General features: G+C 48.1%; 1 protein-coding gene across 2 annotated transcripts; it reads left to right on the top strand.

Moving 5' to 3' along the window:
• The first annotated feature begins 1,975 nt into the window (after positions 1 to 1,975).
• On the top strand, positions 1,976 to 25,174 carry AARS1 (alanyl-tRNA synthetase 1). 2 transcript variants are annotated; one of them, XM_007671961.3, is made up of 21 exons: positions 1,976 to 2,071; positions 8,704 to 8,869; positions 10,356 to 10,544; positions 11,560 to 11,705; positions 12,947 to 13,138; positions 13,840 to 13,984; positions 14,520 to 14,665; positions 15,449 to 15,557; positions 15,699 to 15,849; positions 16,536 to 16,660; positions 17,145 to 17,289; positions 17,552 to 17,730; positions 18,507 to 18,620; positions 19,024 to 19,230; positions 19,559 to 19,743; positions 20,390 to 20,498; positions 21,127 to 21,240; positions 22,580 to 22,699; positions 23,139 to 23,225; positions 23,627 to 23,740; positions 24,568 to 25,174. In XM_007671961.3, the coding sequence occupies exons 2-21, from the start codon at positions 8,726 to 8,728 to the stop codon at positions 24,751 to 24,753; spliced, it is 2,907 nt and encodes a 968-aa protein (XP_007670151.2). In that variant the 5' UTR covers positions 1,976 to 2,071; positions 8,704 to 8,725; the 3' UTR covers positions 24,754 to 25,174. The 2 variants fall into 2 exon arrangements, with proteins under 2 accessions (XP_007670151.2, XP_001506178.2); XM_001506128.5 differs by having other exon boundaries at positions 8,707 to 8,869.
• Positions 25,175 to 25,868: the final 694 nt, after the last annotated feature.

Genomic DNA, 25,868 nt, shown 5'->3' on the forward strand with positions numbered 1-25,868 from the left:
CACACACTTTGCTCTGCTTGAACTCATCTATTTTGCTGCCGATCCCTTGCCCATGTTCTCCCTCTGGCCTGAAACTTTCTCTCCTTTTATATCTGAGAGATCACCACTCTCACCACATTCAGAGTCATATTAAAATCACATCTCCCCCAAGAGGCCTTCCCAGACTAAGCCCTCATTTCCCTTATTCCCTCTCCTTTCTGCCTATTCCCTTGGTTGTGTATTTATCCTTTAAGCATTTAATAATCACCCCAACCCTAGTGCCACAGCAGTTATGTACATATCCATAATTCATTTTAATGTATATCTTCCCCTCTAGCCTATATGCTCCTTGGGAGCAGAGAATGCCTACCAGCTCCCAAGTGCTTAGTACAGAGCTTTGCTCTGTAAGTTTACTGATTGATTAGCCCAGATTCCAGGACATGTTCAGAAGGAAAAACATTTTTAAAAGTTTAACAGTTACTCATGCTTGTTAGTCAACGGGAGTGAGGTCACATAGGGAAGGAAATATGTCCTATCAGAGATCTTGGGCTGAACAAGGGCTGTGCAAGCTGTAGCCCCCGAGAGGTCTTGGACTGGCCAGGCTCTGGGTTAGAGGTACAGAGTTTGTTGGATGGCTGCAGGCCCAGCAGAGATACAATCCCGAGTGGGCTAGTGCTCCTGCTGGACACTGGCCAAAAAGGGCAGCACCAGATCTGTCTGGGTGGTATTTAAGTGCTTACTATGTGCAGAGCACTGTTCTAAGCGCTGGGGGAGATACAGGGTCATCAGGTTGTCTCACAGTTTTCATCCCCATTTTACAGATGAGGGAACTGAGGCATAGAGAAGTGAAGTGACTTGCCTACAGTCACACAGCTGACAAGTGGCAGAGCCGGGTTTCAAACCCATGACCTCTGACTCCCAAGATCGTGCTCTTTTCACTGAGCCACCCTGCTTCCCACCGGACCATGGATCTTGTCTCTGCTGAAGTCTTTGAATGCAATGAAGGAGGAAAGCTCACGTGGGCAGGGAATGTGTCTGTTTATTGTTATAGTTTATGTTCCCAAGTGCTTAGTGCTGAGTTCAGTTCTCTCCGTGAATGAGTGAATGAATGAGTGAGTGAGTGAGTGAATGAATGAATGAATGAGTGAGTGAATGAATGAGAAGCAGTGTGACTTAGTGGAAAGAGCCCGGGCTTGGGAGTCAGAGGTTGTGGGTTCTAATCCCGGCCCTGCCACTTTTCTGCTATGTGACCTTGGGCAAGTCACTTCACTTCTCTGTGCCTCAGTTACCTCATCTGTAAAAATGGGGATTAAACAAAAAAGTGAGCCTCACGTGGGACAATCTGATTACCCTGTATCTACCCAGCGCTTAGAACAGTGTTTTGCCCATAGTAAGCGCTTAACAAATACCATAATAATAATAATAATTATTATTATGAGTGAATGAATTATTATTCTTCTTATTATTATGAGAGAGTGAGTGAATGAAGGAAGGAAGGAATGAATGAACGAACGAACGAAGAAGGAATAATAATAATAATGATGGTATTTGCTAAGCGCTTACTATTCATTCAATAGTATTCATTGAGCGCTTACTATGTGCAGACCACTGTACTGAGCGCTTGGAATGTTCTAAGCGCTGGGGGGGGGATACAAGGTGATCAGGTAGGAAGGAAGGAAGGAAGGAACGAACGAACGCATGAATGAATGAATGATGAATGAATGATGAATGAATGATGAAGGAATGAATGAATGAACGAACGAATGAACGAATGAATGAAGATAAAGACTGCGCAGGCGCGGCCGGCGCGGGGGTCACGTGACCCCGCCCCCCGGCTCCGCGCGCCAGGTTTTCGCGCCGTTGCATCAGCCGCCGTCTCGGGCGGCCAACCTACCCTGCTGGTCGGGGCCGGGGTTGATTGGCACCGGCAGCGACCAATCGCCGCGCGAGGCGGCGCGGGGTCCCGCCCTCCGTGCGTCTGAGGGGAGGGGAAAGGAGGGCAAAGGAGGGCAAAGGAGGACAGGGGAGGGAAGGAAGGAGACGGGGCGGCCGGTCGGCGGCTGAGGCCTGCTGGGCCAGTGGAGGACGGCGGGTAATGTAATGGCCGACGGGGGGAGAGACGGGGGTCGCATGGGGCGGGGGAGGGAGGGGAGGCTCGCTGCCCCGCTCGGTGTGGCGGCCATTGGCCTTGGGGGGGGGGGGGGCACGGGGGAGGCCCCAGGACCGGCCCAAGGCGCGGCCCCTTTCCCTCGCTCAGTCAGCCATTTATTATTATCAATAATAATATCGGTATTTGTGAGGCGCTGACTATGTGCAGAGCGCTGCTCTAAGCGCTGGGGGGAGATCCAGGGTCATCAGGTGGGCCCACGGGAGGCGCACAGGCTCCATCCCCGTTTGACAGGTGAGGGAACTGAGGCACAGAGAGGTGTAGTAATAATAATGTTGGTATTTGTTAAGCGCTTACTATGTGCAGAGTACTGTTCTAAGCGCTGGGGGGAGATATAAGGGAATCAGGTTGTCCCCCGTGGGGCTCCCAGGCTTCATCCCCATTTGACAGATGAGGTCACTGAGGCCCAGAGAAGTGAAGTAGTAATAATAATGTTGGTATTTGTTACGTGCTTACTATGTGCAGAGCGCTGTTCGAAGCGCTAGGGGAGATATAAGGTCATCAGGTTGTCCCCCGTGGCGCTCCCAGCCTTCATCCCCATTTTACAGATGAGGTAACTGAGGTACAGAGAAGTGAAGTAGTAGTAATAATGTTGGTATTTGTGAAGCACTTACTATGTGCAAAGCACTGCTGTAAGCGCTGGGGGAGATCCAGGGTCATCAGGTGGTCCCATGTGGGGCTCCCAGGTTCCATCCCCATTTGACAGATGAGCTCACTGAGGCCCAGAGAAGTGAAGTAGTAATAATAATGTTGGTATTCGTGAAGTGCTTACTGTGTGCAGAGTGCTGTTCGAAGCGCTGGGGGAGATCCAGGGTCATCAGGTGGTCCCCCGTGGGGCTCCCAGGCGTCATCCCCATTTGACAGATGAGGGAACTGAGGTACAGAGAAGTGAAGTAGTAGTAATAATGTTGGTATTTGTGAAGCGCTTACTGTGTGCAAAGCACTGCTCTAAGCCCTGGGGGAGATCCAGGGTCCTCAGGTGGTCCCACGTGAGGCTCCCAGGCTTCATCCCCATTTGACAGATGAGGGAACTGAGGCACAGAGAAGTGAAGTGACTTGCCCGCAGTCCCACAGCTGACACGTGGCAGATCCGGGATTCGAACCCATGACCGATTTCCCCAGCCCGGGCTCTTTCCACTGAGACATGCTGCTTCTCTATTACTATTATTATTATTCAGTCGTCTTTATTGATGGCTTACTATGTGCAGAGCCCTCTCCTAAGTGCTTGGACTATTCAGGCAGCGTGGCTCAGTGGGAAGAGCCCGGGCTGGGGAATCTGAGGTCATGGGTTTGAATCCCGGCTCTGCCCCTTGTCAGCTGGGGGACTCTGGGCCTCAGTGACTTCATCTGGAAAATGGGGATGAAGATTGTGAGCCCCGCGTGGGACCACCTGATGACCCTGGATCTACCCCAGCGCTTAGGACAGTGTTCTGCACAAAGTAAGCGCTTAATAATAATAATGTTGGTATTTGTTAAGCACTTACTATGTGCAGAGCACATTATTATTATTATTATAATTTGGCAACAAATGGAGGCCAGCCCTGCCCACAATGGGCTCACAGTCTAAAAAGGGGAGACAGACCGCAAAACAAGACAAGACAGGCGTCAATACCATCAAAATAGATCAATAGAATCAGAGATGTAGACATTAATAAAAAATAGAGTAATAATCTTTACGTTAATAATTAATAATACATTGATAAAATTAAGTAAGTAGCCTATACATTCAATAGTATTTATTGAGCGCTTACTCATAAGACAATTGGACAGGCGTCAATACCATCAAAATAGATCAATAGAATCAGAGATGAAGACACATCATTAATAAAATAGAGAAATAATCTATACTTTCATTCATTCAGTAGTATTTATTGAGCGCTTACTCATAGGACAAGTAGACAGGCGTCAATACCATCAAAATAGATCAATAGAATCAGAGATGTTGACACATCATTAATAAAATAGAGAAATAATCTATACTTTCATTCCTTCAATAGTATTTATTGAGCGCTTACTCATAAGACAAGAAGACAGGTGTCAATACCGTCAAAATAGATCAACAGAATCGGAGATGTAGACATACCATTAATAAAATAGAGTAATAATCTATACATTCATTCGGTAGTATTTATTGAGCGCTTACTCATAAGACAAGTAGACAGGCGTCAACACCATCAAAATAGATCAGTAGAATCAGAGATGTAGACATATCATTAATAAAATAGAGTAATAAATAATCCATTCATTCAATAGTATTTATTGAGCACTTATTACGTGCAGATCCCTGTTCTAAGCGCTTGGAGTGTGCAATTGGGCAACAGATGGAGGCCAGCCCTACCCACAACGGGCTCACAGTCTAAAAGGGTGAGACAGACCGCAAAACAAGACAATAATAATAATGTTGGTATGTGTTAAGCACTTACTATGTGCAGAGCACTGTTCTAAGCGCTGGGGGAGAACCAGGGTCATCAGGTGGTCCCACATGGGGCTCCCAGGCTTCATCCCTATTTTACGGATGAGGGAGCTGAGGCCTGGAGAAGTGAAGGGGCTTGCCCACAGTCACACAGCTGACACGTGGCAGAGTCAGGATTCGAGTCATACCAACAAAATAGATCAATAGAATCAGAGAGCTAGACACATCATTAATAAAATGGAGTGATAAATCTATACATTCATTCAATAGTATTTATTGAACGCTTACTAATAAGACAATAGACAGGCGTTAATATCATCAAAATAGATCAATAGAATCAGAGATCTAGACACATCATTAATAAAATAGAGGAATAATCTATACATTCATTCACTCAATAGTATTTATTGAGCGCTTACTATGTGCAGATCACTGTCTTAAGCGCTTGGAGTGTACAGTTCCGCAACAGATGGAGGCCTTCCCTGCCCACCTTGGGCTCACAGTCCAAAAAGGGGAGACAGACAGCAAAACAGGACAAGAAGAGAGGCATCAATACCATTAGAATAGATGAACTGAATCATAGATCTAGACACATCATTAATAAAATAGAGTAATAATCTATACATTCATTCAATAGTATTTATTGAACGCTGCTAATGAGGCAAGTAGACAGGCGTCAGTACCGTCAAAATAGATCAATAGAATCATAGATCTAGACACATCATTAATAAAGTAGAGAAATAATCTATACATTCATTCAATAGTATTTGAGTGCTTACTATGTGCAGAGCACTGGACTAAGCGCTTGCACTGGACTAAGCGCTTGAAATGGACAATTGGGCAACAGATAGAGACAATCCCTGCCCAATAACGGGCTCACAGTCTAAACGGGGAGACAGACGGCCAAAGCCAAACGGAACAAAACATGATCATCAAGATAAATAGAATCATGGAGATATACAATTCATTAACAAAATAAATAGGGTAATAAATAATATAAACAACATATACAAATAGGCACAAGTGCTGTGGGGAGGGGATGGGGGAAGAGAAGAGGGAGGGAGTAGGGGGAATGGGGAGGAGAGGATGTAATAAGCGCTTACTGTGTGCAGAGCACTACAGAGAAGCAGCGTGGCTCACTGGAAAGAATATGGGCTTGGGAGACAGAGGGCATTCATTCAATCGTATTTATTGAGTGCCTACTATGTGCAGAGCGCTTTACTGAGTGCTTGGAATGTCGTGGGCTCTAATCCCAACCCCGCCAATTGTCAGCCGTGTGACTTTGGGCAAGCCACCTAACTTCTCTGGGCCTCAGTGACCTTCCGGATCCGCCACTTGTCTGCTGTGTGACCCTGGGCAAGTCACTTCACTTCTCGGTCCCACTGTTACCTCATCTGGAAAATGGGGATTGAGACTGCAAGCCACACGTCGGGCAGGGATGTCGGACAGGGAATGGGTCCAAACAGATTGGGTTGTATCCACCCCAGCGCATAGAACGGTGCCTAGCACACAGTAAGCGCTTAACAAATACTACAATTATGGAGCAGTGTTGCTTAGTGGATAGAGCACCGGCCTGGGAGTCAGAAAACCCTGGGTTCCAATCCTGACTCTGCCCCTTGTCTGCTGTGTGACCTTGGGCAAGTCACTTCACTTGGCCTCAGTTACCTCATCTGTGAAATGGGGATTAAGACTGAGTGTCCTGTGAGGGGCGGGGACTGTGTCCAATCCGATTTACTTGTGTCCACCCCAGCGCTTAGTACAGTGCCTGGCACATAGCGCTTAAATACCATAATTATTAATTATTATTCTGGAAAAGGATTGAGGGTATCTTTGTCTGAAAGTAAAATTCTTCGTCGAATTCTGTCCATAGAGTATCTGCTATATAGTTGTCCCAACAGCCCTTGTTTTCTTGCTTCGGTGTCATCAAAACAAACTATGGCTGTTGTCTAGTAGGACAGTTTTTCTTCGCAATTTGGGAATATTAAAACATCCCCCAGTAAGAGGAGGCTTATGTTTTTAATTTAATAAAGTTGTGCTATTTCAAATTAGCAACCATTTCTTCCAAACAGCAGTAGGTACCGTGCTTTCATCTCTGCCATCGGTTCGATTTTAAGCGTGACTGGGGTCAAATAGAACTTTGCCTTAGACTGCATATTTAAAAGTGAGGCATTGCCAAAGTGATTTCATTGCAATTAGGATTGGTGCCAGTTAAAATCAACTTTTATTTTGCCTCCACTGGTGAAAGATTACGTGAGAATCAGGCTGAAAGTAGTAAAGAGCATGTAATGTTTCGGGAAGTATTTAAAAAAAAACAACCCACCTCGTTTGTTTGATTCAGGATCCCCTTCTAAGGGGATTTAGCCAAGTTAAATAGTTCTACCCATTTCAAAATATGATGTTTTGGTGTGGTTAGCTGCCCTGAGTACTTATTCACTTTGGCCAGGACCCCTGGCTTTCCCGAAGTTGTGTTTCACCATCTCTTCTGTTTGGTTAGTAAATTGATTATGTTGTGAAAAAGGCATATAACTTCAACACGGGTCTGAAAAATCAAAAAGCTCCACATTTTGTTTTTTTGGCATATATAACTAATAAATGGTTTCATGTATCCTTTTTCAGTCTCTCCTTGGGTGGATAAATGGTAAACATTTTATTTCTCACTGGGAGTATTATTCAATAAGAATCTACAATTTAGTTTGTAAGCCTCATGAGGGACAGAAACCATGTTTAATTCCCACCTGTTGTATTTTCTCCCTGCATTTAGAACAGTGTTCCGCACACAGTAAGGGCTTAATAAATACTACTTTTATGAGCAGAGTACCATCCTCGATGCTGAGGGGAATTACAAAGGAAAATTTTTAAATGTGGACCCTTACTCAAAGATCTCACAGTCTGATGGAGACAAGCGAATATCAGTTATCATTACTAATGAATAATATTTGTTAAGAATTCACTCTGCCAAGCACTGTGCTAAGTGCTGGGAGTAGATGCAAGAAAATCAGTTAGCGTGCTTATTTTTAGATGGCAGGAGGACTTCAAAAAGAGGTGTTTTGTAAGAGGGTAATGGTTGATGGGAGGGCTTCAGAATGGGGCGAACAGAAAAGGAACTCTGGAGAAACTAATAGGAGGCAGAGGGACAAGAAGGCATTGATATATTATAACAGGAGTTAGCTCTGACTCCTCTATCATATAGCCCTATGTCCAATATGTCACCAAGTCTTCAACCCCAGTCAGTGTCCCAACCACCTTGCACTGAGATAATCCCGGGTGTAACATTGTACATGATATTCCCCCCACCTGAAATGTCCATTCCCCTCTTTTTGCCAAACCTGGCCTAGTGGAAAGAGCACAAGCCTGAGAGTCCGAAGGACCTGGGTTCTAATCCCCAATCAGCCAAATGCTCACTGTGTAACCTTGGGCAAATCACTTAACTTCTCTGTGCTTCAGTTCTGTTTTCCCTCTTACTTAGACTGCGAGCCCCATGTGGAACAGCCACTGTGTTCAACCTAATTATCTTGTATCTCCCACAGTGCTTAGAACAGTGTTTGACACATAGTAGGCACTTAAATCCACCTCTACATCAAACAGAAACTCCTTACCATAGGCTTTAAAGCACTCAATCACCTTGTCCCCTCCTATAATGATAGCATTTGTTAAGCGCTCACTATGTGCAAAGCACTGTTCTAAATCTTACCTCGCTGATTTCCTGTTATTTTCGGTGTTAGCATAAGTCCACACATGTAGATTCAATTATGTATACATTTGAACCTTAATAGTAGTGGAATTTGTGAAGTACTTATTATGAAGCACTGTACTCTAAGCACTGGGGTAGCTGGAGATCAGACAGTCCCTGTCTCACTTGGAGCGTAGAGTCTTAGTAGGAGAGAGAAGATGTTTTGGATCTCCATTTGACTGATGAGGAAACAAGCGTGAGAAGTTAAGTGACTTGTCCACGGGAACACAGCTGGCAGGGGGCAGAGCTGGGATTAGAACCCAGGTCTTCTGCCTCCTCGGCCCTGCTTCTTCCCCATTACAGTCTCTTGAGATTTTGGCTTGGCTGGAGAGAGGGAAAAGGTGACTATCCCTTCGATTCTTGTCTTCAGGCAATACGTTCCATGACTCGGTTCTTTCTTCCTTCTCCCGTTAGCAGTTTTGCATAGTGCTTCACTATGGAGTTGTCATTATCAGCCAGTGAAATCCGGCAGCGATTTATCGATTTCTTCAAGAGGAATCGGCACACTTATGTCCACTCGTCTGCCACAATCCCCTTGGATGATCCCACGTTGCTCTTTGCCAATGCTGGTATGAACCAGGTAGGTTTGTTCATTCATGTTGGTGTGTTAATCTTTAGTACGATTAGTAGTTCTTGCTGAGCAGCTCGGAGTATGTTCTTTCGAAAAGGGATGTTCCTCGTGTTCACAGTGGAGTTTTATTATGCAGGTTTTGAAAATTCTTAAAAGGGAGACTTTGTCAGGGTCTGGAACTCAGTGGGTGTCGCTGAGATATCTTTGTTCAACTCTTCGCATGTACTCCATCTTGCCCAAATCCCATTGTGCATATCTATAATAATAATACAGCGTGGCTCAATGGAAAGAGCCCGGGCTTGGGAGTCAGAGGTCATGGGTTCGAATCCCGGCTCTGCCACTTGGCAGCTGTGTGACTGTGGGCAAGTCACTTAACTTTTCTGTGCCTCAGTTCCCTCATCTGGAAAATGGGGATTAAGACTGTGAGCCTTACGTGGGACAACCCAATTACCCTGTATCTACCCCAGCGCTTAGAACAATGCTCTGCACATAGTAAGCGCTTAACAAATACCAACATTATTATTATTATAATTATGGTATTTGTTAAGCGCCTAGTATGTGCCAGGCACTGTACTAAGCGCTGGGTAGATACAAGATAATCGGGTTGGACACAGTCCCTGTCACATATAGGGCTCGCAGTCTTCATGTTCATTTTACAGATGAGGTAGCAGGCACAGAGAAATGAAGTGGCTTGCCCAAGGTCACACAGCAGTAAAGTGGCAGAACCAGTATTAGAACCCAGGTCCTTCTGACTCTCACACCCGTGCTGTGTCCATTCGGCCTCGCTGCTTCTCAGTGCATCACCCACTCCCCTTTTGGTATCTCCTTTAGCTAATTCCTGGGCTCTGTGGTCCCCACTGCAATCCTAAGAGTAGTTACCTCCTGAAAAGCAGCCAATTGTTGACAATTCTTATTCTGAGCAGTTGGCCTGCCAAAGTTTTCAAAACTTGGAGAGTTTATCCTCGAGGAAGTTATTTCAGCCGCTTTCTGAACTCTTGATGAGAGCATAGTGGTCTTGATCATTTTTGGAAAATAGGGGTTGTGTTTCTCAAAACTGAACTTTGAGAAACCTATTCAAATGCCAGATTGTAGATGGGGAATGAATTCTCATCCAACAAGCCTTGTATGGCTTTCCATTATTCCCAGCAAAACGTTGGAGAGATGAGCTGTCTCAGAGCTGGGGAAAGTAGGTTAAACCCTGGGGGTGGAGGAGAATTCTTGCTCACAGGTAAGGCAGTTTCCCTTTCTCCAAACCCTTTTCCCATTATCAGTGGATTAACAGGAAAGATAATGTAACATGCCTCAACTGTAATTGCCTGGGTGCTCGTGCCCTTGGGGAGCATTCTTCTGGTAACACTTTCTCTGATCCCTCAGAGCCTCTGGGTGAACAGAAATTTTTTTTTTCTCAAGTGTATGTCAAATGCATCATCCCAGGATTTGGTTAGGATGCATAGCTCACGAGGATTCTTAAACCGGATATCTTGTCTCTCTCTAGTTCAAACCCATCTTCCTCAATACCATTGACCCATCTCATCCCATGGCAAAGCTGAGTCGAGCAGCCAATACCCAGAAGTGCATCCGAGCTGGAGGGAAACACAATGACCTGGATGATGTCGGGAAGGATGTCTACCATCATACCTTCTTTGAAATGCTGGGCTCGTGGTCTTTTGGGGACTACTTCAAGGTAAACACATCAGAGGAATTATTAGACTCTTAAGTAGATTGCTTATCTCCTTGGGGGTAGCCAATGTCTAGTTGTGTTTGATTTTAAAAGTTTAACTCAGTTCTATTAAAACAGGGGCCGGCAAGCTTTTTGGGCCGAAAAAACCCAGACAAAATGAAACCTTTGAGCAGTTGGCGCCCAAAGAGCCAGTCATATAATTTAAACACCAATTATCTTAGCTTAGGCATCGTGAGCCCAACAATTTTCAGTGCCTTGTCCCTCGCAATAAGAATAATGCTACTGTTTGGTAAGCACCAAGCACTATAGTAAGCATTGGCCTTATTGTGGGCGGGGAACATATGTTACTAACTCTGTTATATTGTACTCTCCCAAGTGCTTAGTACAGTGTTCTGCACACAGTAAGTGCTCAGTAAACGTCTTTGACGATAATAGATATATGATAATTTGGTTGAACACAGTGTCTATCCCACATGGGGCTCCCCAGTCTGAGGAAGGGCGAACCAGTTGTAAATATCTTGCTCTCCTCATCCCCGCTGTGGTCAGAGCCACACCTGATCCAAGAGGAGCAGATATGGCCGACCCCGTCCTAGAACATAGGGGTGGGTTCTTTCAGAATCCCACAGTAGGAAAAACTTACCTAGTACTACTTAATCTGTGCACCTGCCCACAACCATCATCCTATATCCAGGATATGTCCATAGAAGCATGTTACTTAATTCTGCTACTTTGTCCTATGCAAAATGTACAGTAAAAACGTGTTTTAGCAGAACTGAGTGAACCACAGTTTTGTTACAGGGACCAGATTGCTCCAGTTCTGTTTAGCTATTGGAGTCAGTTGTCGGTGTTTTAGTGTCTCCCAAAAGGCATTTGGGTTCCTAAAATGAGAGCCAAAGGCTTTTTCTGCTTATTCCAGTATCAGGATTTTTCCACCAGCTAGAAATTGATCCCATTGTTATGTTCATCTCAAATCCTCTTGGTTTGTTTCTTTTTCTTTTTTTTGTGTGTGTGTGTGCAGGAGCTGGCATGTAAAATGGCCCTGGAGCTTCTCACCCAGGAGTTTGGCATTCCTATTGAAAGGCTCTATGTCACTTATTTTGGTGGGAATGAAGCTGCTGGCTTAGACCCAGACCTGGAGTGCAAACAGATTTGGCAAAATTTGGGGTAAGGATAGGCTCATCCATTGAGAATAAAGGATATTTATTTGGTCTCTGTTTATTAATCATTTTTGTGTTTTATCATTTGCCTTTAATGATAATAATAATAATAATAATGTTGGTATTTGTTAAGCGCTTACTATGTGCAGAGCACTGTTCTAAGCACTAGTAGATTTACAGGTTAATCAGGTTGTCCCACGTGAGGCTCTCAGTCTTAATCCCCATTTTACAGATGAGGTAACTGAGGCACAGAGAAGGTAAGTGACTTGCTCACAGTCACACAGCTGACAAGTGGCAGAATTGGGATTCAAATCCATGACCTCTGACTCCCAAGCCTGTGCTCTTTCCACTGAGCCACGCTGCTTCTCTATGCTCGTACTGTTTTTCTTATTGGGTATTTGGCAATTTGGATTCACCTGTTCACCTATTTATTGTTTATTGTTGTATTTTCCCAAACACTTTGTACAGAGCTCTGCACACAGTAAGCACTTAATAAATACGATTGAATGAATGAATCAGCCACCCCCATTAGATCTGTGCTCCTTAAGGGCAGGGACTGTATCTTTTCTTTCTATTGTATTTACTTCTCTTAGCGTAGCGCTCTGCAAATGGTGGGCTCTAAGTAATGCTGCTAATGATGACCAAAAGCTAGAGTCGTGTTTTGTCTTTAGCCCTGGTAGAGTGCAGTTTCCCATCCCTGCTCCAGATGTGCCTTTCAGGATAGGCCACTTGGCTTGTTTTGTCTTAAGCAAAACAATAACATTGATTTAACTTCTAAAAGACAGTGGAAAGAAATTATTGCTGCTGTCTGCCACCTCTTCCTCTTGTTGTGATCTTGAAAGGAATTAATTTATGAAAGAACCTACCTGGGTGCCAAAGCGAATAATTCCCTTGAGAACTTGCTCCACATGCCTTTTTGTTTCTGGAATTGGGTCTTTGGCTCGTAGTGTGCAGGACCTTACTGAATCAGAAAGAGACATACTAAAGAACCGGTGAGTACAACATAAAAGCAGCAGTTAACAGTGCTTTGACTTCAACTTATTTTCAAAGAGTTAATTGACATAATTATTGAACCCCTTTGTGAGTCAAGGGGAAATTGAAGTACACAGAGGTGGCTTGCGGAGGATTATACAAGCTACCGGAGATATAAATGGCCAGATCCCGGACCTTAATTTCCTGTATTCTGCTTTGGCGTAACGGAATTGTGTCCTATTTCTTTTCCGCTTTCCTTGGTTCTCCTCCGGTCAGATTGGATGACAGCAAGATTCTTCCGGGCAACATGAAGGATAACTTTTGGGAAATGGGGGACACCGGCCCCTGTGGTCCCTGCAGCGAGATTCACTATGATCGGATCGGCGGCCGAGATGCTGCGCATCTGGTCAATCAGGATGATCCCAATGTGTTGGAAATCTGGAACCTGGTGTTTATCCAATTTAACAGGTAACCCGGGGCCCCACCCATCCCTTGACTGCTTTAGTTGGGCAGAGAGAATTCCGCAGTGCATTTCATTGTGACTTTGCAGTAACGGAATGAATCTGGACATCTTTCCAACCTTAGGGTGTATGTCTAGTTACCTTCCCAAGGAAAGTGGTGGAAACTGTCCTTCTTGGAATGGTCATAGTAAAGCGGAAAAAGAACTAGAGTATGGAAGATAAGGGATTACCTCTGTATTGAAAAAAGCAGTGGTTTAATAAGGGCTTTACCCAACTCTAGCTTGCCAAACTGACTTCACCACCCTTTTCATTTGTGTTGAAGTTTCTCTTTTAATTCTGGGATAAGGCTCTGAGCCATGTTTGTGCTTTCAGAAACTAAGCTCTTCCTAGATTCTTTTTGCCCACTCCTTTCACCTCACCTTGTGTCATTCTTTAGGAGAGTTAATAAGGCCTCATATGAAGACATGATTCTGCTTTTGTCTGCCTTTGCAGTTGCTGTTTTTGTAAATATAATTTCGTGGAATCTCTCCAGACCCCATTCCTCACCCCAGTACACTCTGGGCTGCCCTTTCCAAAACAGGCAAAGATAAAAAACCCTGGCCTGGAGTTAGTACTATGCGGCGAGGGGGCGTCCACAGGGCTGGTGTGGGAGAGATGGGCAAGTGGAACCCCCTTTTTCATCGTTTGGATTTTCTCCGCATCCCGTAGGGAAGCCGATGGCAGTCTGAAGCCCCTCCCCAAGAAAAGCATTGATACGGGGATGGGCCTGGAGCGGCTGGTGTCGGTGCTGCAGAACAAGATGTCTAACTACGACACTGACCTCTTTGTTCCGTACTTTGAAGCTATTCAGAAGGTACTTATTTACCCGGTTTTTCAGTTTGGGCCCTTTTCAGCGGTGCTGCTAGAGCTATGACAAAAGTCTCCTCTGTCTTTTTGCCTCACTTTCATGCAATAACAGTGACCCTGGGGCCTGTCTGGGTGTAAGGTGGTTTGGTTTGTGGGTAAAGTGATCCCTGGAGGGAAAGAACATTGATTAAGGCAGATGGTACGGGCTGACCTGGGATGGAACAGTGCCCTTCTTTGCCTAAAAGAGGAAAGAGAATGTATATTTAAAGCACGTCTTTAAGTACATTAATGTACTCTAACTGGGTTTTGAGGATGTCCCAGAGGAAAGCGTTAGAACTTGCTTTCCCCTCTGTGAGTCTCACTCTGCCGGGGATCCATTTTTGTTGGCCTAGACGTCATCTGGGATCACAGAGCTTTGAGAAGCTTTCTGGTCCGGACCGAAAATGCGTCCCGGTTACTCAGCTCCCGGTAGTGAAATATGACAGACTGTGAACCTTGGGCCTTCAGGTGCTCCTCTGTGACACTTTTGCTTTTCCGCACAGGGTACTGCTGCACGGCCATATATGGGACAGGTTGGTGCTGATGACACTGATGGGATAGACATGGCCTACAGGGTCCTGGCTGACCATGCCCGAACTATTACTGTGGCATTGGCTGATGGCGGAAGACCTGACAACACTGGCCGAGGGTAAGGGTATATGTGGCCAAACCTCCAAGCCTTCTGGAGTGACCCTGTAGTCCTTTGATAGGTACTCACTGATTTGGGGACTCAGCATTTAGGAGCTGTTGGTTCTCGTGCCTTAGAGGATGTGGCATCCACTGGTCTCAGTGTCTCCCCGCTAGTGTTGAGGTCGCAGATACTTCTTGTCCTACACAGCAGTGGCAAATCTCTTCTTTCGTAGCTGGAGGATCAGGAATGAGGGTATGAACTATCTTAGGACAGTCTGGATAAAGCACTTGTGATGAGCCAAGGAGGTTAATAGTCTTTTTCTCCAGTGCGCTGGATTTTATCTTGTTGACGTGTATTGAGAATGTATCCTTTTAAAGCAAGAAATAAATGTCCTGATCACTCTAACTGAGAATTGGCACAGTGGGTGCTGGGGCCAGTATAAAACCTTACGTAACAGGGCTACTTTAATGACTACTGGAAATGAGGGAACAAGTAAGAATATTGTGAGATGTCAAAGATGAGTTAGGTTGGAAGCAGGGGTAGCGTTTACGGGAAGAGTAAATTATTCTCCATCAGAGCAAGTTTTTTGTCAGAGAATATTTGGTGTTGGTTTTACATTTCCCTGTATTTTTGAGAATATGGTTGCATGTTTGGCCCCTCAAGCAGGGGAGATGAACAGGGAGAGATAAGTGGGAGGTTGGAAGGAGCTGGAGGCACAGAGCTGTTGGCCACGGTAGCCTGCCTGGGATCCCCACGGAGGGCCCAATTAGGATTGGCCCAACCACCTCCCATGTCTTTCAGGTACGTGTTGAGGCGGATTCTCCGACGGGCTGTGCGCTATTCCCACGAGAAGCTTAACGCCAGCAAGGGCTTCTTTGCCACACTTGTGGATGTTGTTGTTCAGTCCCTGGTACGTGCTTTCTTCTCTGCCATTCTTCTTCCCTAAAGCGGGCGGTCCGAGGTCGGTAGGGAGGGGCAGTGGCATCCCGCAGCCCGTTGGGCCGGGAGAGCCTCTGACCCCCTTAGTGCCCGGGCCTCTTTCCTTTAACAGGGCGATGCATTTCCTGAGCTGAAGAAGGATCCAGAGATGGTCAAGGATATCATCAATGAAGAAGAGGTGCAGTTCCTGAAAACCCTGAGCAGAGGGCGACGCATCCTGGACCGGAAGATCCAGAGCCTTGGGGACGGCAAGACCATCCCGGGTGAGGATCAGGCTAGTTCTTTCTTCACTCAGGATGGGTCCTAGGAGCCCTCTTCCTAAAAGGCAGAGCCCTCTTTTCAAGCAAAGAAGGTTTTTTCAAAAGCCAGCATATAGCTATAATCTCTTCAGTACTGCAAGTCAGAGTATATATAGATCTATATTTGGTTCTGGAGGGCAAATTCATTCCAAGGGATTTAAAACGGGAGAAGCAGCTCGGAGTAGTGGAAAAAAGCATTGTCTGGGAGTTAGGAGATCTGGGTCCTATTCCCAGCTCTCCCAATTCCCTTCTGGGTGACCTTGGGAAAACCACTTGTCTGTGCTTCAGTGTCCTCTGTAAAAAGGGGGCTTAATTATCTAGTCTCCTTCCCCCTTAGACTGGTAACCCCAGGTGGGGCAGGGGCTATGTCCAGTGTGCTTATACTGCATCTGCCTCAGCATTTAGTTCAGTGCTTGGCACATCATAAACACATAACAAAAACCACAGTCATTACTATTATCATCATTATAATCGATAGAGTACCCAGAGCCAAATATCATGGTTTTCACTTGTCTTCTGATCTCTTCAGGTCCTCTTGTTGTATCTATCAGTCTCTTGTGGAGTGGGAGGGGTTGGGATGAGAGAAACATTTATTTTTTTGCCCTAAGAGCTGATGTGCCTTTTTTTTTCCCGCCTCTGATCTTCTGCAGGTGACACAGCCTGGTTGCTCTATGACACCTATGGGTTTCCAGTGGATCTCACTGGGTTGATTGCAGAGGAGAAGGGCCTGGTGGTGGATATGGATGGCTTTGAGGAGGAGAGGAAACTGGCCCAGGTAGAAGGTTTATACCTAGAGAGGAAGGCAGTCCTACATCCAAGTAGGCAGGGTTTGGGCGGAGAACAGAGGAACTGAGCTTCTCCCTTCTGATTTTGGTCTAGCATATGATCTCCCCACATTTTCGCAGTGTGGGACTTCATCCAGTACAAGGAGAACCAGCATGGCCTAGAACAAAGAGCACTGGCCTGGGAGTCAGAGGACCTGGGTTCTAACCCCAGCTCTGCCAATTTCTTGCTGTGTGACCTTGGACAAGTCATATAACTTCTCTGTGCCCCAGTTCTCCCAGTCCCCCTCCTCCTTAGAATGTGACCCTAGGCAGGACAGGGACTGTATCCAAACTAATTAGCTTGTATCTTACCCCAGTACTTAGAACAGTGTTTGATACATAGTAACTCCTTAACAAATATCATAAAAAACGGGCATTACAGCATTCCCTTCTGCAAGCCTTAGGGTGATTCATCGTTATTATTGTCATTGCCAGCTGAAGTCACAGGGCAAGGGAGCCGGAGGAGAAGACCTCATTATGTTGGACATTTATGCCATCGAAGAGCTCCGTGCCAGGGATCTGGAGGTCACTGATGATTCCCCAAAATATAACTACCGGGCTAATGCCAGCGGCAGCTATGGTAGGTTTCCATGTCCATCTTTGCCGGGAAGAAGAGGTTTGACACGGACCTGCTAAAAGCATGATGACAGAGCCTTATGCACCAGGGTACTTAAGGTCTAGAATTACACCTAAACCTTATTCAACAGGCTCTCCGTTTAAGTGGGCAGCTAAGAAACCACTAATACATTGGGAGCGAATGGGAATACACTGGAGGGAAATCATCGGTAACAGGAAACGAGTCATTGACGGAGGCTCCGTCCCTTTTGCTTTGTGCCCGGCAGAGTTCGAGAGTCCAGTAGCCACTGTGAAGGCGCTGCGCAGAGAGAAAACATTTGTGGACGAGGTGTCCACGGGACAAGAGTGTGGGGTGGTCCTGGATAAGACGTGTTTCTACGCTGAGCAGGGAGGACAGATCTTCGACGAAGGCTACTTAGTGAAGGACGATGACGGCAGTGAGGATGTAAGCCGGAGATTCTGTATCCCCTCTTTGCCAGATACTTTGATACTTGGCCCTCCCTTCTGTCCAAATGGCTAAACGGTTCATCCAGACCTAAGCCCCTGGTATAGCAATTTACTCGTATGTGTGTGTGTGTGTAAGCCCTAGGCTCCTTTCTGTTTCAGCTTGTCTCTGGCCTGCCAGGGAGTCCCAGTATGGAACTGGGAAGTCAGAGAACCAGCGTGGCCTAGTGGCAAGAACACGGGCTTGAGGGTCAGAGGACATAGGTTTTAATCCCGGCTCAGCAACGTGTCTGCTGTGTGACCTTGGGCAAGTCACCTAAGTTCTCTCTGCCTCGGTTACCTCGTCTGTAAAATGGGGATCAAAAATGTGAGCTCCATGTGGGAGAGGGACTGTGTCCAACCTGATTACCTTGTGTGTGTTTAGAATAGTGCTTGGTACATAGTAGGTGCTTAACAAATACCATATTTCTATTATTACTGTCTCCAACCTTTTGGGAAAACAGACACTCTGTGTGGTGGGAATGTGAATAATTCTTAGAGATTTCTGTAGCAGAAAAAGCCATTCTTCTCTCCCCACTCTCTCTCTCTCTGATCCCCTGAGACTTCCTCAGGGAATTATATACTTTCTGAGGGAAAATTCTCTCGGCCAGATGCCTAGGGCTTGCCTTCAGCTCTTGCCCAGTTCCTTTTGTAGTTGAGATGTGGAGCTGGAGGGTCCTGTATGCCGAACGCACCTTAATGGCCCCTGTTGCTTTCCCCCACTTCACTCTCCTCCAGAAAACAGAGTTCACTGTAAAGAACGTCCAGGTCCGAGGAGGGTATGTGCTCCACATCGGAACAGTCTATGGAAACCTAAAAGTGGGAGACCAAGTCCGACTGTTCATTGACGAGGTGAGTTTCATCTCGGACACACGTCGGAGAGGGAGTATTGCTACCTTCTGCTGATGCCTAGTGATTTTTCCCTCCTCCATATGGCGCCTGGATCCTCTGGGAAAGAAGCGTACAACAGGCCTACATAAGCAGCTGCTGGCATTTCTCGGAGTGAATTCTGATGCAGTTGAAATCCAGCGTGAGGTTAATTAACTGTTTTTAAGAAAACCTGCCATTCACCATGACCCAGGTCTCCAGGAAACCAGCCTGCGTTAGCTTGGGAGTCCCACAGAGTGGTGTGGTTTTAAATAGGTCTTTACTGAGTTTTTGCATCCACCACCTTTGTCCCGTTTGCATGATGTCGAAGACTGGAGTCCCAATCCATTCTTTGGTTTAACTCCTCTTGCTTTTTTGTCTCCTAAAGCCCAGGCGCAGACCTGTCATGAGCAACCACACCGCCACCCACATCCTGAACTTTGCCCTGCGCTCCGTGCTGGGAGAGGCAGATCAGAGGGGCTCGCTGGTAGCCCCGGACCGGCTCCGCTTTGATTTCACAGCCAAGGGGGCCATGTCCACTCAAGAGATCAAGAAAACTGAAGAGATTGCCAATGGGATGATTCAGGCAGCCAAGGTGTGTTGGAGCTGAGGGGATGCCTGGGCCCCAAGACTTTGTTTTAAACCTCTCCCCACCCACCTACCCACCACCCTCCATCGCTTTTACCCACTGAACTTCGTAGTAGGTCTGCCCATCAGGCCAGCTCACGGACTCTGCCTTCCTCATTAATTCTCTTCTCTCCTGAGAAGATATAGTTATTTCTGGGATCCTTTCTTCGTCTTAAATCCCACCTGGTTATTTTACTTGAAGGCCCAGAGAGGGGAAAACTGGTAGTAGAGACAAGTCAGCTCTTCTCAAAAAGCATCATCCCCTGACTTTTCCTTCTTTCTTCTTCCCCCCACAGCCCGTATATGCCCAGGACTGTCCCCTGGCAGCAGCCAAAGCGATCCAGGGCCTCCGAGCTGTGTTTGACGAAACCTATCCCGACCCGGTGCGGGTTGTCTCCATCGGCGTCCCCGTAGCTGAGCTGCTAGAGGACCCTTCCAGCCCTGCCGGCTCCCTCACCTCCGTGGAATTCTGTGGAGGAACGTGAGTGCCCTGTGAAAGAAGCCACGGATGGAGAGCCTGTGGCCCTAATTAGTTAGCTCCTTGATCCCCTCAGTGCACCTGCTTTACTGGGAGGTGAATAATAATGATGGTGTTGGTTAAGCGCTTACTATGTGTCCAGCACTGTTCTAAGTGCTGGGGTAGATACGAGCTATTCAGGTTGGACACAGACCCTGTTCCACAGGGGCTCACAGACCCCATTTTACAGAATAGTAACTGAGGCTCAGAGAAGTGAAGTGGCTTGCTCAAGGTCACACAGCAGACAAATGGCAGAGCCGGATTAGAACCCGGGTGCCCCTGACTCCCAGGCCTCTGCTCTGTCCACCAGGCCACGCTCGCTGGTGCGAGGGCTGGGAATAGTGGCTTGGATGGTTCTCCTTGTACAGGCTGAAGTCCCACGCCGGGAAAATGTGGGGAGATCATATGCTAGACCAAAATCAGAAGGGAGAAGCTCAGTTCCTCTCTTCTCTGCCCAAACCCTGCCTGCTTGGGAAGAGATGCTCAAGTAGAGGCAGGGTTATCACCCTTGAGCCAACAGAGGTGTCCCAAGTGCAGAGAGAGCTGGCTTATTTCACTTTGGAGTTATCGGGTCTCTGACGATGGGCCATGTCGCTTTCTTTGGATTAAGGCACCTCCGGAACTCCGGCCACGCAGGAGCCTTCGTGATCGTGAGTGAGGAAGCCATTGCAAAGGGGATCCGGAGGATTGTGGCGGTCACGGGCACCGAAGCCCAAAAGGTGAGCCGAGGAGGGAGGCCTAGGGTGGGAAGAGGAAGAATCCAGGGCTGTCTTCTCTGGGTTAACGGATAATACGCCTGGGGCCGGGGTGCGGATCGTCCATTTATAGGGAACTGTCCTTGTCGGGGCATTACACAAAACATAAGGAATAACTTGAAACGGTTAGCCTTGTGGGAAGGAAGGCGTTTTAAATCCTCAGGGTCTACGGCCATCAGTAGAGCTCCACACTGTGAGTCCAGCGCTTAGAACAGTGCCTTGCACATAGTAAGGGCTTAACAAATGCCATCACTATTATTATTATTATTCTGCTCTCTGCCAAGGCACAGGGTCTGTTGAGATGTAACCAGGGGCCGGGGAGCTGCAGGTGCTTGCATTAGCCCTTGTCTGAGGAACAAGCTTTGGTTCCCAAGTGACTGCAGTGAGGGAAAGGGTTTGGGTTTGTTCAGTCTTAAAGGAACACGCCGGCTCTGTGTGAGGCTATGGCTGTTGATGGTACAGGATAAATAAAGCCAGAATCATGAGGGCGGGGAAGTTGGAGGCGTGGAGTGGCTTCCTCGTGAATTTCCAGTTTTTACAGTTTTGATGCTCTCGGGTCTGTGGACTGAGCTTGTTTTCCCTTCTGTTCCAGGCCCTCAGGAAAGCAGAGAGCTTGAAGACCGCTCTCTCTGTCTTGGAAGCCAAAGTGAAGGCGCAGACGGCTCCGAACAAGGACGTCCAGAAAGAGATTGCCGACCTTGGTGAGGTGTGGATATACCTTTTCCTCTTCCTCCTCTTGGAAAAGCCATCAGGGCTTGGGTGGGTGAGTGGGTGTTCGGGCTTCTTCCATCACCGGGCAGGCCGACGGAGCACCAGGAAGCTCGGCCAGGGGCGCAGCTTTCTCCTCAGCCCAGCTCCCTGCATTCAACGGGACCGTGGCTTCCCCGTGGTGGAAACGGGGCTTTTCCTGCTGGAAACTGGAATCTCTCCTGAGCTGATGGCACCTGGTCATCTGAACGTAGCCTGAAACCAGCTCCCGCCAGGTCTGCAGACAAAGGCATTTCTTGGTGCTAAGCAGCACCCTGAGCTCTCCTCTGATGGGGGCTTCCAGCACTCTCTTGAGTTGGGGCTCCTCTGTATAGAAAGACCCCTCCTCAGCATGGCCTAGCGGAAAGAGCACGAGCTTGGGAGTCAGAGGACTGACTCTGACTGTTCCAGTTGCTTGCTGCAGGACCTTGGGCAAGTCACCTAACTGTTCTTTGCTTCAGTTATCTGTTCAGTTATCTGTAAAATGGGGATTTAGTCCTTTCTCCTTCCAACTTAGACGTGAGCCCCATGTGGGACAGGGACTGTATCCAAGCTGATAAATTTGGTGCTTGACACACAGAAAGCACTAAACAAATACCATTAAAAAAAAGTTACTGAGAAATCACCTTGGTTCCTTGTACTGAAATCACCATTCCGCAGACAACAAATCACAACTATACCCACTTTTACCTCGATGACTTACTCCTCCCAAGTCAGAAGTCGAAGGGGCAGTAGAGGAAAATTGCATACGAGGGGTACGGAAGGAGACGAGCTTCGCGGGGCAGCTTAGCTCTTGCCTTTGGGTTTGAAATTGCCAAGCGTCAGCAGAATTTGTTCTGAGCACGAACAAATGTGTTCTGTTTGCATTCCCCGCTATAATGTTCTGCCACATTTCCAGAGCCCCCACAACATGCTTGGTGTTATACGGAACACAGTCTCTCCGACCGCCTCCCTTTAGGGAGGCTAATGGCTGGTAAAATGGGAGCAACTACGGAGGAGGTATTCTCCCAAGCACTTAGTTCAGTGCTCAGCAGACAGTAGGCACCCAGGAAGTCCTGTCGGTTAATTCAGTAAATCCTCCTACTCCTTCAACATCAGGCCGCCGTATCATGTTGATAGGTGGAGTCAAATCGGTCGTATTTTTTGAGCATTTACTGCGTGCAGAGGACTGTACTGAGTCCTTGGGAAGTACGATGTAACAATATAATAAACACATTCCCGGCCCACAAAGAGTCTAGAGGCCTACAGGTGAGCCGCCTGGGGCCTGGATCCCAACGGTCCGTTCTCTGTCCGTTCAGACACTTGCCACTGCCGTTGTACCCCAGTGGCACAAAGATGAGCTGAGAGAGGCCCTCAAGGCATTGAAGAAGATCATGGACGACTTGGACCGAGCAAGTAAAGCTGATGTCCAGAAGAGGGTGAGTTGGGCCCAGGCGGATAAGGGGATCGCGGATGAGAAGCGGCACGGCCTAGTAGATAGAGCATGAGCCTGGGAGGCAAAGGACCTAGGTTCTAATCCTGCCTCTGCCACTTGTCTGTTCTGCGACCTCGGGCAAACCACTTTACTTCTCCGTGCTTCAGTTTCCTCAGCTGTAAAAAGGGGAATTAAGGCTGGGAGCTCAATGTGGAACAGAGACTGTGTCCAACCCAGTTATCTTGTAGCTACACCAGTGCTTAGTATAGTGCTTGGCACATAGTAAGCACTTCACAGATGTGGGGTGGGGCTCGGGGAGGGCAGAAGAGAGAGTGGAATTTCCCAAAGCTGTGAAATGTAGCCCCCCTCCCCGTCACTTCTGCCCCCGGGGGCTACGGAGGCTGGTTCTGAGGTGTGACCTTATTTATCTCTCTCTGTCTCAGGTGCTGGAGAAGACCAAGCAGCTCATCGAAAGCCAGCCCAACCAGCCCCTAGTCATCCTGGAGATGGAGAGCGGAGCGTCTGCCAAGGTAACTCAGCTGGACTGAAAGGAGTCGGCAGGGTGCGGGGTGAGAAACGGCTTTTCCTCTCAGTCCATGCTCAGGGAGCTTTGGGATTCACTCCAACTCCCTACCAAAGGGCCCCTCTTCTAACAAGGAGACCCTATCTCTTACCCATTCACACCTCCCCGCTGTAGGTGGTGAGGCTCTCACAGTGTGTGGTCTGTGGCTAGCAGAGGGGAATAGAGAATGGTCTCATCCATGGGAAGGCCATGAAGTCAGGCTGGCTGGGGCTCGAGTGACTTGGGGAGAATGGCCCTAGCCGCGGCTAAGGCTCGAGAGAGCGGCTTTTTTTGTTTAGCGGGCGGGGAGAGTCGCTGCTGGGAGCCTCCTCCCGTCCCTGTGCCCTTAACTCTTCTGTTCATCCACAGGCTCTGAATGAGGCCCTGAAGCTTTTCAAGACCCACTCCCCACAGACTTCTGCAATGCTCTTCACTGTGGACAACGAAGCCGGCAAGATCACTTGTTTATGCCAGGTCCCTCAGGTAATCGCTCTTCCTTCCCCCTCGCCCCCGTCAAGAAATCCTTCTGTCAGACTAGCTCGGGTGGCCAGGTTTAGAGCAGCCTCCCTATCTCAGCAAGAGAACGCTTCTTGAACTTCCCGGCGGGGGCTTTTGTTCCTTTATCACATGCCGGTACCCCAGAGCCAGTTGCATGTGCGGCCACCAGCTCCCGTGAAAAGTGGCCTTTCACCCTACCGGGTTTTTAGTCCATTTGCCTTCCCCTCATCTGCCCTAAGCTGTGTGTGTTTCCGGTACTCTGGTTAGCGATGTTACTGTCTTCACCCCCTCCGCCACCCCGCTGCGTGAATCCTTTTCTGCTTCTCCACTTCTCAGAGCCAGCATTTGGGTTGGAGGATCGATGAGAACTGCTTCGGGGTCTCCCGGACCTCATTTAATAATAATAATAGTGGTATCTGTTAAGCGTTTACTATGGGTCAGGCACTGTTCTTAGTGCTGGGGTAGATACAAGCTAATCAGGTTAGACCCAGTCCCTGTCCCACGTATGGGACTCACAGTCTTAATCCCCATTGTACAGATGAGGTAACTGAGGCACAGAGAAGGGAAGCCCTAGGTCACCCAGCAGACAGGTGGCGGAGCTGGGATTAGAACCCAAGTCCTCTATCCCTTAAGCCACGCTGCTGCTTCATTCTGTTCTTCTTCATTTTTCATTCTCAATAAATGCTATTGAATGAATTCTGTCCCAGGACACGTAGCCCGGGATTGGCCCTTCACCCCACTCCTCGCCAGGGCCTCCCCAGGCTTCGTGGCTGCCTCGATCTCATGCCCCGCTCCTCCTCTCCTTCCCGCAGAACGCAGCCAACAAAGGTCTGAAGGCCAGCGAGTGGGTGCAGCAGGTGTCGGGACTCATGGACGGTAAAGGAGGTGGCAAAGACGTGTCGGCTCAGGCCACGGGCAAAAATGTGGGCTGCCTGCCGGAGGCTGTCCAGCTGGCCACGTCGTTTGCCCAGCTGCGTCTGGGCGCCCTGAAGAACTGAGAGGAGGTGGACCCCGGAGCGGGGGGTGCCCAAGTGGGATTCCTCCTCCCTCACTCGCTGGGGTCCCGTCAGCCAGGCGGGTCGACCCGGGGTTCGTGGTCCCGGACGTTCTCACCAAGCCCCTCCGCCCCCACTCATCCGGAACTAAACCGGAGAGTCGCCCGTGAGCCACGGCGTCCCGTCATAATGCCCGCCCCTCGGCCCCAAGCCCCTGCACGTCGCAGCTCCGCCTGCCCGGAGGGGATGTTCTCGCTGGTTGGCCGGGAGTCTGGACCCTACTGCTGCTACCCCCTCCCGTCCCCCGGCTCCCTGTCCCCCGGATGGCCGCCGTTCACTTTACAGAGTTTGCGTTAATAGGTTTAGGCATCAGCGGGCCTGGAAACGAGAGGCTCAGCTCAGAATAAAAGGACCATGCGCAGCGTGGGGTGATGCCTTGTGGTCTGTGCCAGTGTAGCCGGGGGCCGCTGAGGCGGCTCCGTTTGAATGCCGCCCTGGCCACCTTGGGGCTTATAATAATAATGATGGTGTTTGTTAAGCGCTTACTATGTGCAAAGCACTGTTCTAAGCGCTGGGGGGGGATACAAGGTGATCAGGTTGTCTCCACGGGCTCACGGTTTTTAATCCCCATTTTACAGATGAGGTAACGGAGGCACAGAGAAGTGAAGCGACTCACCCAGAGTCACCCAGCTGGCAAGCGGCGGAGCCCGGGATTCGAACCCATGACCCCTGACTCCCAAGCCCGGGCTCTTTCCGCTGAGTCACGCTAAACAGAGCAATAATTACTGAGCGCCTACGATGCAGAACGCAGTCCAGAGAACCGGGGAACACAGTCCCTGATCTCAAGGACCTTAAAAATCAAACGGGGAGACATTAATTGCCTAAAGTGGGAGAAGTAAAAGAGCAAACGGCATAGACTCAGAAAGGAGCCAAAGTGCTAAAATGACCGGAGAAGTGCTATTCATTCATTCAATCGTATTTATTGAGCGCTTACTATGTGCAGAGCACTGAACTAAGCGTTTGGAATGGACAGTTCGGCAACAGAGAGACCGTCCCTGCCCACCGACGGGCTCACAGTCTAAACGGGGGAGACAGGAGGGCCAAGCGAAACAGAACAA

Source organism: Ornithorhynchus anatinus, chromosome 11 (genome assembly GCF_004115215.2).
Source record: "Ornithorhynchus anatinus isolate Pmale09 chromosome 11, mOrnAna1.pri.v4, whole genome shotgun sequence".
Taxonomy (NCBI): domain Eukaryota; kingdom Metazoa; phylum Chordata; class Mammalia; order Monotremata; family Ornithorhynchidae; genus Ornithorhynchus; species Ornithorhynchus anatinus.